Source organism: Convolutriloba macropyga, chromosome 10, assembly GCF_964194025.1.
Source record: "Convolutriloba macropyga chromosome 10, txConMacr16.3, whole genome shotgun sequence".
NCBI lineage: Eukaryota > Metazoa > Xenacoelomorpha > Acoela > Convolutidae > Convolutriloba > Convolutriloba macropyga.
Genome location: NC_134477.1, coordinates 29,336,649 through 29,353,296, shown reverse-complemented (window position 1 = coordinate 29,353,296; position 16,648 = coordinate 29,336,649). Strand labels below are relative to the sequence as shown.

Genomic DNA, 16,648 nt, shown 5'->3' with positions numbered 1-16,648 from the left:
TCAAATTTCTAATAATTTTATATAAAACTGAAAACTAGATCCTGAGGTCTGCAAAATAGTGTCTTTCTTTTTTCTCTACAGTGCATAAACAAAAAGCGAAATTTTGACTGAAGAAAAAAAGCCAGACTCGTATATATATATATATATATATATATATATATATATATATCCCATTTTTGAAAAAAAATGTTGGAATAATTATAGATTTTGAAATGGTGTTGCTTGTTTTTGACAGTTAATGAGATACATCTGATTTAATTTTATTCAGGTTCTATGGATTGGACTGTAGTGTGTAAGAGGGCTTCCAAAGTGATTACATTCATTGACCTTGCTGGGCATGAGAAGTACTTGAAGACCACCATATTTGGAATGACTGGACATATGCCCGACTTCTGCATGCTCATGGTTGATTATTAGTTTCAGATGGCTCTACTTTTCAACCCGATCCATATACCCCCCCATATTATATCATCTTTTCACCCCTCGAACTTGTTGCCTCAAAACAACTTGTTGCCTGTTCATCAAACACAACTAACCTACGATTTTGAATATTGATTTCAAAACTCTTTCCCCAAACGCTACATATCTCTTATTTGAATGTTAGCTGTAACAATAATCTAAGCCGTTAAAATCTGCGTGAATTGATAGAGGAGTGAATCTATTAAAAGGCTTAAAGAGCAGGACACCTTTTCAGATATTTGACCAAATTGATTGATTAAAATTCCCATTACAAAATACAGCAACGTGAAATTGAATTTGCTCTAACCTCTACATATAACAATAAGAGAAGATGTATTGATTTGCGTCCACTCATGGATTAATATTTTAAACGTCGTAAACCTAAACTTGTTAAAAATAATGTATGCTTTAGGTTGGATCGAATGCCGGAGTTGTTGGGATGACCAAAGAGCACTTAGGACTGGCATTGGCTCTGAATGTTCCGGTGTTTGTGGTTGTCACTAAAATTGACATGTGTCCAGAGAACGTACTCAAAGGTTAGATTAATAATAAATGAGCTTAGAATAGTACTTCTCTTACCAAAGTCCACCATTTAGTTATGTTGGTTACTGTCTGTAGAATCGAAGTTGTAAACAATAAAAATGGCGCAAGTTATAAGCTAGAGTACGACTCATTTGTCCTGAAATTAACGTAAAATTCGGGATTGAAGTTACCCTAACAAAGTTTTATAATGAATTGTGTTTGCTGAGGCGTGGTTCGCATGTTATGCCTTCAGAAAGTTTTTAATTGCTCTCGAATGAGAAGCAATTATTTTGTTAATTATTTTTTCAGACACTCTCAAACTGTTGCAGCGAATTCTGAAGTCTCAGGGGTGCCGAAAGATCCCAATATTCATACAGAACACAAACGACGTGGTTGTCACAGCAACAAATTTCACCTCAGAGCGCGTCTGCCCTATATTTCAAATATCAAATGTCACTGGTGAGAACCTTCATCTGCTCAAGATGTTCTTGAACTTGTTGAGTGCCAGATCACTGCCCAAAGCTGACGAGCCAGCGGAGTTCCAGATCGATGATATTTACTCTGTACCGGTGGGTTCTTGATTTTTTTCGGTTTGGCGAATTGCTTACATTGTTTAGGCATTTTTGTTCCGACCCACTTGTGGGGGGAGGAACTATATACCCAAATGGGTTTTTTTTGTTCAGTCAATTTTGGCCGATCGATATATTCATTGTAGAGAAATGTGAGTGGTATCACTAAAAAGCTCATCCAGCGTAGAATTCGAAATTAAAAAGATTTTTTTGAATTTCGTTTTTTTCAAGGAGTTACCGAGGTTTAAAGTTTCATGTGAACACGGGATATTTGGTTCCTTTGTCCACTTTTGCCGTAATTTTTAATAGCCGCACAGCGATAGCTGAGGCTATTATTGGCCTTCTCTTGGTTTTTTTTTTTTATTTCGTCGTCATGATTTTTGTTACGACCATATGACGTCACAGCCATTTTTTGTTCATTCGTTCATGCAATTTCAACTGAAATGCATGTGTGACGTCATTTTTCGCTCTTAGTGGAGCGAGTTTTTTGTTCATGTGCGTGATTAAATTTTTGGTCACACTTGACTCACCTCACTCTCAAAAATGACTTCCTCACTTTGAAATTGACTTTTATTTACTTTAATTCAAAGAGATAAGGTCAAATGGGTGTGTATCACTCTAAATGAAGGTCATTTGAGATCAGCTAATAGAGGCAGCAATAACTTATACAGATTTTTAATCAAAATATAACAGATCAGCCTTCAATGAACAGACAAATTTTTTTGGTCTGTCTTTTTTTACTGTTTTTTTTTTGAGACTGCCGATCTACGAATCTATTGCGGCTATTTTCTGGCAATCTGCCAGCTATGTTTGTTCGAATTATCATTTTTTCTATGAAAATTTTAGTTCAAAATTGTATTTCACGCCACAAAAAAATCAATTTTGTGTTCCTAATAGACGAAAGGCGATAAAAAGACGAGTTCTGGTCTCAGGGAAGTTTACTATAAAAAAAATCGAATTCTATTTGTGAGCTCTTTTTTTTTTGGAAAGTTTTGCATATTTTTTCAAATCACCTAGGGCCTAGTCACTTCTAATATCGAGGTTCCGCTAAATACAAACCTCATTTACAATCAAATGAAGCGCAATGAACAAAAAATTCGTTTCCAAGGAATTGCTCATGTTTTTTTATTCGTATCTCAGTTTTCGTAATTTAAAATGAAATTTTGACTTTCTTTTTGAGGTTTTACATTTTTTGGAATCCTATAGCATGAACTCTTTGACTAAGAGTGCAATTGGTTTCGTAATGAGCATGAAGTGAACCTATCTAGAGCTTGAGTGGACAGCTAATGAATGTTAAGACTGAAAAAATATTTTCGAATATTTTTTTAATATTACTCATAAACCTATTTTTGTGAACTATAAGTCAGTCTCAGTAATGACAGGACCCCCTTCCTTCCTACTGCGACCAAAATTAACCTCGTTATCGGTTTTATCTTTTAACGATTGGTTATATGACTTCAATGACACAAGATTTCAATTTTTTTTGAGTTTTGGACTTTTCGTATTTTTTGTTTCTTTTGAAATCTTATCAGGCTATCCTAATATTCTAATATTGATGGCTCCCATTGTTTTAGCGAAGACGTTCAGTGGATCATAGATAAAGTTTTCAGCGAAAAAACTTATTGTTTAAATGTCTTCTACCTTTTCTTCTCACACTTTTCTACAACATTTTTGGTTTTTGCCTGTATTTGTTGTTGTTTTCATAGTCATAAGACTTATTGTGATGTCTTATTGATTACTTATGCAGACATCTTTGTTCTCGAATCGAGGCAAAACTGAGAGTATTTATTGACTTCAGTTGATAGCTACTGAATTAAATGGTTGTTAAGAATTTAAAAATATTTTTTTTTGAACTTTTTTGATTAAAAATAAATCTTAAGCTTATTTTAGTGAACTGTAATTCAGTCTCAGTAATGACAGTACAGCTTTTTTTCTACTCCAACAAAAATTTTCTAGTTGGTGGTTTTATTTTCTAAATATTGGTTATATGACTTCAGTGCCACAAGATTTCAATTTTTAGTTTTTGGACATTGCGTATTATTGGTTCCTTTTGAAATCTTATCCTGTTATCCTAATATTAATGGCTCCCATTGGCTTAGAGAAGAAGTCCAATGGATCATAGCAAAAGTTTTCAGAGAACAACTTAATGGTTTAAATGGCTTCGACACTTTCTTCTCGCACTTTTCTACAGAATCTTTGGTTTTTGCCTGTATTTATTGTTGTTTTCACAGTCATAAGACATATTGTGATGTCTTATTGTTTATGATGCATGAAAAACATCCTTTTACTCTCATCATGGTATAATTGAACGTATTTATTGACTTCCGTTGAAAGCTATTGAGTTTAATGGCTGTTAAGTCTTTAAAAACATTTTTTAAATTTTTTTGAGCATTAATCAATCTTAAACTTATTTTCCTGAGCTGTAAGTCAGTCTACGTAATGATAGAACCCTTTTCTCTTCTAATTCAACAAAAATTTATCTTGTTAGTATTTGTATTTTAATAGTAATTTTATTTGTATTTTAATAGTAATTTTGGTTGCTTTTGAAATCCTTTTGCATTATCCTAATACCAATAGTTCCCTTTGGATTAGAGAATATGTTCAATGGGTCGTAGAAAAAGTTTTCCAGAGAAAGGCTTATGGTTTAAATGTCTTCGACACTTTCTTCTCGCACTTTTCTACCGATTTATTCGATTTTGCCTGTATTTGTTGTTGTTTTCAGAGTCAATGACATCTTGTAATGTCGTATTGATAACTTTTGAATGAAAAACAACTTTTCAGTCACATCGAGGCAAAATTTTAGCGTATTTAATGCCTTCCGTTGAAAGCTTTTGAATTTTATGACGTTGAAACTACGGACTTCCTCAAAAACTTCGTGGTTTTAATGTATTCATCATTGCCATACAACTTATTGTGATGAGTTATCGATGACCTATGAATGAAAGATTTCATTGTTTTGCCATCGAGGCATAACTTAGCATGTTTAGTTTGTTCCGTTGAAAGCTATTGAATTTAATGGCGTTGATACTAGGGTTTTCTCAAAAACATCGTGGTTTTAATACATTTGTTTATATTTGTTGTTATTCAAGTCGTTTTGTAACAAAAAACAATCCAATTGCTGTTAGAAATTAATTGAAAATAGAAACGTTTTGACTCTCTAATTCTCTAATGGCTTCGACACTTTTCTCGCCCAATTTTTTTGAATTTGCTTTTATTGCTTTTTTTCTTTAGGTAGCTGTAAAATGCTGACCGGTCTCGTAAACTTGTAGTTGACCATTAAATGAATGATGTTGCCCGAAACAGTCAGTCTATAGCGAATAGTCTTATAGGTTATGATATAATACATTTTCAGAGATTTTTCAAACTTTTCAGTTTTTGTTGTTCTTTTCGTCAACTTGTAACTTATTCTCGTCGTTGACGTCCCATCCAATTCCTTGAATTTCAAAAATTAACATGCCTACTGATATTATGTCGTAACTGATGTGTTATTTGGCGTAAAATATGCGTTTTCAGAAGAGGTTTGTGAGTGGTGTATTTGTTTCATTTTCGTCTTTTACCACATTGCCGTAATAAGAGATCCAAATTATTTTCAAGTGTGGCCCAAATGATAATCTTATTTATCCGATCATTAAAACTTTAGCTGAATTACTATAATTAAAAACTGAAATGAAATAAAAATACATATTATTCAGATAATAGCTAATGATTTTAATGGATTCAATGATTTGTGTTTTTGCAAATTGTTCGTCATTTTTTGAGATTTTTCGTCATCTTTAGTCCGTTCCTATGGCTTAGTCTAACTAAAGACAGGTCCATTGGGTTCCTAACGACTTTTTAGTAAGTTTACCAACAATTATTTTGTTATAAGCTAAAGATTTTTTAGACTTTTGAAATTATTTGGTTTAAAAAATGTTGATTGATTTGTTTTTAAACTCATTTTTTCTTCTCTTTGTCGACTTCTTACCTAGTCTCATTAAGGAAAACATCCATCCCCTGTATAGTTAAGAAAAACTAAATTTTTTTAATTAAGGTTTTATCTGATTGCATTTTGACGTTGTTACTAGGTGCTTATAAATTTAGATGTTGGTTTTCTGCCGTGAAGTTTTTGTTTTTGCTTATTTTGTTTGTTGTTTTTTTCTCGTAGTCTTTTTTATGGCAAATCTCGTGAGCGCTGTCATGAGGCATGGTAGTTTGTAATTCAATTAGTAGTTAGGTTTTGTAACAATTTTTTAAACACAAACATCTATTTTGTTATCTTTTCATTTGGTTGACAATTAAGTCAAAAATGTAGATGAGCTCGGGTTGGAACATCATGTGCGAACGCACATTAACGAGCCTCCTTGTAATCCTGTATAAGCACAATTGTATGCCACATTTTGATTTAATGCACAGCTAAAACTTCTTTCGGCTGTATTAATACCTATGATAAGGGTTAAAATGTTGGAGGGTGTAAGCGACTTTTCTCTTCTAAAAAGGTGCTAATTTTTATAAAAAGGTGCTTTTTTATCAAAGGATTATATAGTTAAAAGCTATTGATTTTTAAGACTTTTGAAATTTCTGGGTTTAAAAAATGTTGATTAATTTTTGAATTTCGCCTCATTGATCGTTCTCTTTGTTGACTTGTAACATAGTCTCATCAAGAAAACTTTCCGTCCGCTGTATAGTTAGGAGAAATTAAATTTGAGTAGTTAAGGTTTTATCTGACTGCATTTTGACGTTGTTACTATGTGCTTTTAAATTTAGATATTCAGTTTTTCCGTGAAGTTTTGGTTTTTGCTATTTTTTTTTTGGTTGTTTTTTTGTCTCTTTAAGGTCAGATCTCATTGCCGCTGTAATAAGACATGGCATTATGTAGTTCAATTAGTAGATAGGCTGTGTAACGATTGTTTTAAACTCAAACATCTATTTTGTTATCTTTTCATTTGGTTGACAATTAAGTCAAAAATGTAGATGAGCTCGGGTCGGAACATCATGTGCGAACGCACATTAACGAGCCTCCTTGTAATCCTGTATAAGCACAATTGTATGCCACATTTTGATTTAATGCACAGCTAAAACTTCTTTCGGCTGTATTAATACCTATGATAAGGGTTAAAATGTTGGAGGGTGTAAGCGACTTTTCTCTTCTAAAAAGGTGCTAATTTTAACAGAATATGAAATTATTGCGAGTGTGAATTGTTCAATATTTACAAAGGATGACTTGGAATACGTAAATTAATTCTTTTTAGTGTGGTCTATAAAATTTATGGTTTAATTTGAGTAAATTAGTCGAATTCTGATTTGAAAATCCGATTACAAGGGATTCCATTGGTTCTTTTGTTCAGTCCATATATCTAGTATTTCTGTATCTCCTTCATTTTTCTCTTTGCGAATTTCAATTCGTCTCTCATTGGGTCAATTTGAAGCAAATCAATCTTGAAGAAATGTCCCCTCCTTTTAGGCAATACATATCTAAGACTGTGTAAATTTAAACGAGACTGTTTCCTTTGGGCTCCAGATTCTATAGATTAGCAGATGAACTCTAAGTGCAGAATTAGATACTTGCGACTCAATTGTTTTTTTTGGGCGTAGGGCCAAGTGAGACTGGATAAGTTTGTCAACACACATCGAAAGCCGTTGAGTAAATGAGTTCATCATTGTTACACTTGAGAGTAGTGGATAAAACAGGGTTACCAACCACCAGTAAAATTTGACTCTTTCTCCTAACGCTAATCGCGCATGTCGAATCGAGCCAAATTTTACTGCTTGTTGCTATCCCTGTTTTATCCACTACTACTTATTCACTCTAAGTCTAGCATTAAATTATGAAATGGCTTAATTCTAGAAAATAATAATAAGCTCGTTTGCAAATTCACTTATGTACATCACAAAATATTTTTTCTTGTCTATACTACACTTTTATATTAAACCTTTCAGCATATTCCTTGAATCTATCTTTGGTATGTGTATATCTATATCTGTTAAGATAGATGCACAATCTGCATCTTCCATTTCTAAACCTAAAGAAAGATGTTTGTAAACTTTACACATATTACACGCCAGATATTGACCTGGATTATCATAATGGTCTCCCACATGTTTAATATATCTTTTTACTTTAACTATATTTTTACATATATAACAACAATATTCTAATTCTTTACAATCATTACAACATTCTTTCCAAGGCTTATTTTTACACTTATCACACTTCATTTTTTCACTTTCGAAAATTTATTTTTCCCTAAATTTTCCCTTATAAAATACACCATGTCTCACTCAACAATCAGTAATGTCACAAGTGTGAAATTCTGCGACGTCTGTAAATGATCCCTTGAAACAAAGAAGGGTTTATACAGACATCAATAATACGATCCCAAACATAAAAAACTATTGGAGAAAATGTTTGATTCTGATTTGGATGAGGCTATAACTGAAGTCTCAACTAAAACTGAAGCCTCAGCTAAAACTACAGAGAAAATGCATGATTCGGATGGAGACTTTATCTATGTCAAACCTTCTACTAAAACTGAAACTAAAGATATTATTAAAACTAAACCCGACGACAATATCTACACCAGAATTAAGTTTGAATGTAAAGAATGCCATAAAGAATTTAGAAGTAAAGTAGCTCTAACTACTCATTCATATAGTCACAGTCGCATGTACCTAGAAAACACAGAAGACTTTGATATAAACTCAAGTCAGAACATGAGAGAATTTTATATTACGGATAAAGGTGGGAATTACATTGAAGATATAGACGAAGCAACTAATTACTCATTAGAGGAAATTAAAAACTGTTATCAGTTTAGAAAAGTTGAGAGCTTTAAATATAAGGTCACGGCCGAGTGTGAGTACAAGAAGAGAACCAAAGAAGAAGTTAAAATTACAAAAATATTCTTCAACACCGACTAGATTATTAATAAGGCTATATATGATTACGGTGACTTCAAATAATGGCTAGATTTTGAAAAGGAAATATATGAAGGTTATGGCTACGACTTCGAATTTCTTTGATTGAGAACTATTCAGTTTAACATTGAACCAACTAAGGCATCTATTGGTAGTTATATAGATTTACCCCCTGATCTCAAAAACTCTAAACCGATATTAAATATACGTAGTTATAAATACAACTGCTTGCAACTAACTATTGCTGCTTGGCTACATCCTGCTATGGACCACGCAATACGCGAGAGTAAATATGTAAATAATCTAATTGAAGCACGACAACGAGATGAAGATGATTTTGCTTATATAATAAGAATACAGAAATTGTACAATTTTAATATTTGGGTATACACACCTTGTGGTGGGGGCAAAGTAGAATTGTTTAAACCAGTGGATGATTCTGATAAAGATAGAAAAGATGCCATGATATTGGTTTGGGGAGATGGTACTACAGAACACTGTGCTCTAATTAAAAACGTATAAACCTTGTTAGATCGACCAAATAGAATGAATCACAAATTCTATTACTGTGATAGATGTACATATTGGTTTGATTCTCAAATAAAATACGACAAACATGAATGTAACATTTCTTTCAAACCCGAGGTTGTTTGTCCTAAGAAGAAGAAAATTACTTTTATAAATGAACATAAGCGTCAGAATATAAAATGTTATAACTGCTGATATAGAATGTTGCATTGTTGAAGTCGCAACTAATGACTGTAAATATGTAATAGCTGAACACATACCAATAAGTATGGGTTACATCTGGCAGGGTAATTTCAAATACTACTTCGGTCTTGATTGTATCAAAAGATTTGGTAGTGATCTATTAGAAATAGAAACATAATAACTTCAAGCGCAACCAACAAATGATATTCAATGAAGAAGATAAATTATATCATGAAACTAATAACACTTGTCATATCTGCAGTAAAACATGTATTAATAAAGTAAGAGATCATTGTCATGAAACTGGTAAATATAGAGAACCAGCATGTAAAATATGTAATCTGAGGTATAAACAACAAAACTGCATTCCTGTAATATTCCACAATGGCTCTGGCTATGACTTCAACCTACTATACAGTGAACTCTTTAAGCAGAATAATGATAAAAGAAAAGTAGATAACATACCACTAGCCGCTGGTAAGTATAAGATGTTTAGCATTGGTTGTCTCAAATTCTTAGATAGTTATAACTTCTTAGCTATGCCTCTAGATCATATGGCAAAGATATATGGGTGTAAAGCTAAAACATTATATCCATATGAATACTTTGGTTTAGACACCTACCAAGAATTTATAGGTAATCTAAATATAGAAAACTTCAAATCCTCTCTATCTAATAAATTACCAACACAAGAAGAAGTCGATAGCTTTAATAAAGACAACAGTCATAAAACTGGTAAAGATCTAACTATAGAGTATTTACAGAATGACGTGGAAATATTAGACTACTGCATGAATGAATATGTCAAATTAAGTATGAAAGAATTTGGACTCAACCCACTACATTACGTTAGTCTCCCGGGTTATAGTTTTGATTGTTGGTTAATTTCAAGCGGTGTTTCATTAGATACATTACAAGATAAACAAATGCTAGATGATTTTGTTGAAGCAGAGAGGTGGCATATGCGGTATAGTGGGTGATAGGATAGTCAACAATAGTAATGGAAGTAAAATGGCGAAGCATCGGCGAAGCCGTTTCACCGATGACCAGAGCTCAATCAGGGAACCTGCTTCGCAGATCTGGTACATAGACGCGAATAACCTATACGGCTATGCAATGATGCAAAATCTACTTTATAAGGACTTCAAGTTTACTACTACATCTCTAGATAATGGGGACACCATGCTTCGCCATTTTCTAAAAATTCCAGATGATAGTGATCACGGTTACTATATAGTTTGTGATATTGATTATACTTATAGTTGTAAAGATAGAACAGAGCAACTAGCACTAATGCCCAATAAGAGAAAGATAAATGATAATGAATTGGGATACCAAGAAAGAGAGAAAAGTAAAAACAGAGAAATTAATCTTAGACCAAAACAACAAAACAGAATACATGGTTCATTATAGGATGTTAAAGTTCTATGTGAAGATGGGAGTACAAGTAACAAAAATTCATAGAGTAATTAAATTTAAACAAGATTATATATGTAGAGATTATATACAGAACAATACAATTAAAAGAGCAACAGCTAAAACTGAAGCAGAGAAGGATGTAAGGAAATTAATGAACAACTCCCTATATGGAAGAATGTGCATGAATCCCCTACACTTCCCGCGAAGTAAGTTCTTACATGATGAAGAAAAGATAATGAAAAGTATAAGTAAACCAACATTTAAGAATATAACTAGATATAAGGATTATAGCCAAATTGAATATATAAAAAATTAGAATTTGATTCTCCAGTATATGTAGGTGTTACTATCTTAGAATTAAGTAAATTACATATGTATGATGTATTCTATAATATTCTTCAGCCATCTCTCAAAGATCTACAACTCCACTATATGGATACTGATAGTTTTGTATTAAGTTATACTGAAGGTAAAGTTAGTGACGAGAACATGGATCTGTCCAATCTGGAGCCACCAATCAAAACTAATAATAAGGTCCCTGGTAAATTCAAACATGAAATGGGAAGTAATATCATAGAAGAGTTTGTGGCCCTAACACCATAGACATATAGCTTCAAACACTACCCAAATAAAACTAAAGAGAAAGGAATAAAGAACTGTAACAATGCCAAACATGAGGAGTATTATAATGCACTAATGTATAACACAGAGAGAGGTGTACATGAATTTAGAATACAAAATGTTAGTGATAACATGACAACAACAAAAACAAGTAAGATTAGTCTAAACACATTTGATGATAAAAGATTTTATGTAAATAACATTAAAAGCTATCCTCATGATGAGAATCTATATCTATTCAAAAGAGATCTAATAAATAAAATTTGCGAAGCAGGTTCCCTGATAATAATACTACTTTAGAGCTATTAATAAAATTGGGGTTAGATGTAAGTAAAGAATCTTTAGAATCATTAATAAATAATATTTTAGAACTAACTATTAATGATGATAAGAATGTTAATTGAAGCCGCTATTGAACTATATAATGATCTGTGAATATGAAAATAATTAGAAGTTAGTATAATTATAGATCTAATTCATACATAGTACAATATTGTTTTTATATTATAGATCTAATTCATACATAGTATAGTAATATTTTTCAACATATAAAAATGGCTAAGCTAGATAAACTTATAGAATTAAACAGTCTACAAAAACAAAACAGAAGAAATAGATTAGAAGATAAACTAAGACAACAAGAATATTATGGTGACATAGAAGATTTATTTGATACTCTAACTAAAACTTTAAGTACAAACGCTGAAACAATGCAAGCTCTTCAAAACAAAACTTTAGCCGCGCTAGACAGTAATACTTAATGCTTTTTAGAGTCTAGGACACCATCAACAAAGCAGATTTCTTGATGAACGGGCTGCTCTCTTAACACCCACGCCCGATCCACCCGCAACATTAAAAGATGATAGAGGCGAAACATTTGCTGTAGACAATGATATGATTGATACTTTGTTACAAATGGGTAAACAAAAAAATAAACAATTCCAAGTAATATCAGTTGATCCAAATTCAAACAAAATTAAAATGAATGGTGTAGATGTATCTCTAGTCCCTGATGGTATAAAAATGAAAGGTAAAGTCTATTTTTCTAAGGGCTTTGCTCTGTTTATTACTAATGAAGATGTAACCGAAAGAGATATAAAAGGTGATGAAAACAAAATAAAACAATTTCTAAGAGATTTTGGTTATAAACAAAGAGGAGATACTAAAAGTAATAGATCAAAACTTATAAGAAGAATGGTTCCTAGTATCGGTGAACCCACTTCTCATGTTATATCAAAACCAACCTCCAGTGAAGACTAAATATATAATCGTGATACTAGTGACTATGAACAAGGGGTAGAAGAAGAAGAAACTGATTATGAGACTGATAAACAAATAGAAGCTAGTGGTCTTACTAAGACTGTCCCCAACAATCAACGAAGTTGCCATTTAAATGGTTTAGTAGAAAGATTAGAATTATTAATACTACAAACAAAAGCTGGTCATGATGGATTATATGATGAAATGCTAGATATATCTAAGCAACTATTATCTATGAATATTATCAATCAAGAGCAACTAGATAATTTTGTTTTTAACTATGGTAAAAAAAAATGATGGAGAAACAACAACTATTAGCTAAAGTATTCAGTCCTCAAATAACAAAGTTTAGAAGAGAAAGAATAATACCATTATATAACGATGACACATCGTGAGCTGATTTAATTGATAAGTAATCTCTAAGTAAATACAATAATTATAAGTTTATATTAACTGTTATAGATATATTCACAAAATATGCATTGGCTATTCCATTAAAGAATAAATCTGGTTTATCTATAAATAATGGTTTTAAAATAATCCTATCAGAAGGTCCACAGGGTGGCTCTGAAAGTCGAAAACCAGAAAAGTTATGGGTAGATAGAGGTAGTGAGTTTTACAATAAAACATTTAAATCTTTATCTAAAGAATATGAAACAAAACTATATTCTTCTTATAGTGATTCAAAGGCTGATTTAAAGAGATTTAATAGAACAATAGTACACATAATTAATAAACCAATATTCATCAATGGTGATCGTAATTGGGTAAATATACTAAATGATGCAGTCATAACATATAACAATAGCATTCATTCAACACTTAATATGACACCAGTTGATGCTTCTAATAATCCTGATAAAGTTAGATATATCAGGGAATCTGCTTCGCAGATTATATCTACTTCTACTAAGACTGAACCAAAATTTAAAGTTGGTGATTATGTTAGAAATGCAGATAAACGTAATATTTTTTCTAAAGGTTGCACTTCTAATTGGAATAGAGAACTATTTAATTTTAATGAAGTTTTGAACACACAACCACTAACATATCAGATAGAAGACATGAATAGAGAGATAATAGAAGGTAAATATTACGAACAGGAGTAATTGAAATCCGAGTTTGACTTTGAATCTAATAATAAAGTTTTAGAATCATTAAATATATTTCTTAATATAAATAATGACAAGAAACAGATTCAATCAGGCTAAACACCAATCAACATCAACAAACAACTTAACACTAAGTAAGGCTCGTGGGTTATTCATAGAAGATATTGATAATATTGATATGAAGGATACCTATAAAATTACAAATGTACATCCTCCGATAGATGAAAAAGATGTTGTTAATAAAGAGTGTTGTGACAATTACTTATTATCTTCTAATAATAAAATGGATATTTTAAATCATAACATAAATGAGCTAAGAAAAGGTGAATTTGATAAAGTCACAACTAAAACTTTGCAACTAAATGAAACACAAGTTAATGATGAACTAATTAATGAGTTTATTGAATCAGCAAATGAAGTCACAAATACTGTTAAGTTTTGTAGTAAAATTGCTGCTGATACCATCTCTAAATATAATCAATTAAAACAAGAATTTGATAATAATAAGTTTAATCAAAATATTACTAACATACATTTAGATGATATGTTTACTAACGGTCTAAGAGAAATGAAACAATACAATAAATCTCTTAGAAAAGGTATAAAACAATACATATTTGCTATACTTTTACGAAGTACGTTATTTGATAACAAAGAGCAAGCAAGACTTGAGATGCATTATGGTTTTAAACAAGAAGATATAATGAAAGAAATAGAAAGAATTTCTACTATTAAAAATAAGCAAAGCTATGACGGAGTCCATAACCAATCCAACAGCACCGAGTGAGAGATTACTATATCCAGATCTGTCTTCAGTATCAGAGCGGCTGATAGACGAAAAGATTCAAGCTAATAATAAATTTAACAAAATTTTTAACATTATAAAAGATAATAGAAATTATTATGAAACTGAAACTAATAACTATAATTATAAGTTAAGTAGATATAAAAATTATATTAACGTAGCTGAGATAACAGAAATACTATTATCATCAATTGCAACAACGGCAACAACAACAACAGTTGCATTAACAGGTATAGGATTACCTTATTCTATACCAACAGCTTTTGCTACAGCAACTGTTTGTGGTTCATTATCAAAAACAATTAATACTAAAAGAAGAAATATAATTATAAAGTATTCACAAATGTATATTTTAAGTAAACAGTTTAGCGACAAGTCTAATAAACTATATACTAAACCAATGAAACATAATAAAATAGATAATGATGAATATAATGAATTAGTCAAGGTATTTGAAGAATATAAGAACACGAAAAATAAGTTAAGTGTTTTTTAGATTAAAGCTATTAGTGCTTAGTAATAACAATGTTTTTAGTAATAATAATATTAGTATTAATATTTATCGGTAAGATTAAAGCTGTAATTGAAACTATAGTCTTAGTCTTAACCTTAGCCTTAGCCATAACTAAATTATCTTTTCTTTGTACCTAAGTATAAACCTCTTCCTATTTGTACTACCTTTATACCTTCACCAGTAGTTGCAATTTTAATTAAATCAGATGTGGCTGATAAAGCAGCTCTAGGGTTTCTAGATGCAGCTGCACTTCCTTTTTCACTTGCTATTTCTAATGCTCTTACTGGATTATTAGCGACTTTCTTTCCAAAGTTAACTGTAGCTCTACCAACACTTTTAAAGAAATCTTTCAATCCCTCTGCTTCTATTGTTGCATCACTGATAGTCATTGACTTATTTCTCTTACACTTAACACAATAACCCTTTAGCATTTTAGTAACTTTTGAAGTAATAAAACTTCTCATGTTATTAGTACCACTATAATGTCTACGACCAACACAATATGAATTAGTTTTAAATTTCTGTAAAAGACTCATTTCTATATATAAAAAATAATGGAAGTTAAAAAGTATAATCCCTTTGTTGTTAAACCTAACCCTAAGACTACGGGTTCCACCTGCGATTGAAGCTCGAAGACTAATCCTAAGATAAAGGTTGAAGCTAAGGGTCTATGGCGTAGCATGGACGGAGTCCTATCTCAAGAGAATAAAAAGAAATTAGATATTATTTATGCTAAGGGTTATGTTAAGACATGTAAGAAATAGTTTAGAGCTATGGGGCTTCGCCCATGTTTCACCATAACAATGTCTATGGTGCATCACGCATGTTTCACCATAATTATAACAATGACTATCAGGAACTGCTTCGCAGATAACAATGACCATGACTATAAATAGGCCTAAGATATAATATCAAGCATCTTATTACCATCACTATTAAAACTAATATTTTTTTCTAGTTAATACTAGTGCATGACATATAACATCTGCAACTGCAGCACTAAATTTAAAATTAAGTTCTATTGGTTGTGGACCTATATGATCACTTATATCTAGTATCGAATACATATATTCTATAACTACTTTTGAATGTGCTATGATTTTTATATGGTTTTATATTATGTGGTAGCCCATTATAATCTTTTTTGAAGCTAACAATCTCTTTAGACGCCTCGGTATAAGTATTGGTACCATAATTAATATTCAGTTTATCCTCGGGATAAAACTCACTACCAATCTTACAATAACATTCAGTAACATTCATTATATCAAAAGTACTTGCATCATGAGTTTGTTCATTAACATTATTATTTTCAAAACCAACTATTATATATTGTGGTCTTTCCATACCACTTTCCATACCTAGATCAAACAAGAAGTTAGTAGCATTGGGTACATTCTTATAAATAGGTCTTTCTTTCATAATAACTAAAGTCTACATTATTCTTTTTACTTAAACCCTTTTGCATAATAATTCTATTGTCATTACTAGGATCAATACTGGGCACACACCATGAAATATCTCTAATATATATATTACCATCATTACCAACTGCATCAGCACCAGCATTAACTCTAAATAGAGCTCTATCATTATTATTTCTTTTTAATATTAGTTTAAATCCTAAACCATATATAATCTTTTCTAAATCATTTACGAAACCAAATAGATCACTAATCCTAATCATCATATACATATGACCTCGTTCGGCAGCAATATGGTCACCTTTAAGTTGACTATCTCTATTGCCTTGTTTTCTAAC

General features: G+C 31.3%; 1 protein-coding gene across 2 annotated transcripts in view; it reads left to right on the top strand.

The window, feature by feature from the left end:
- LOC142347854 (GTP-binding protein 1-like) overlaps positions 1-16,648 on the top strand; it is a 74,396-nt gene that overhangs the window by 34,050 nt on the left and 23,698 nt on the right. For both annotated transcript variants that reach the window (XM_075398989.1, XM_075398988.1), the window contains exons 7-9: positions 269-405; positions 872-995; positions 1,291-1,550. In XM_075398989.1, coding sequence (XP_075255104.1) covers positions 269-405; positions 872-995; positions 1,291-1,550 — 521 coding nt within the window. The remainder of the gene's footprint in view (positions 1-268; positions 406-871; positions 996-1,290; positions 1,551-16,648) is intronic.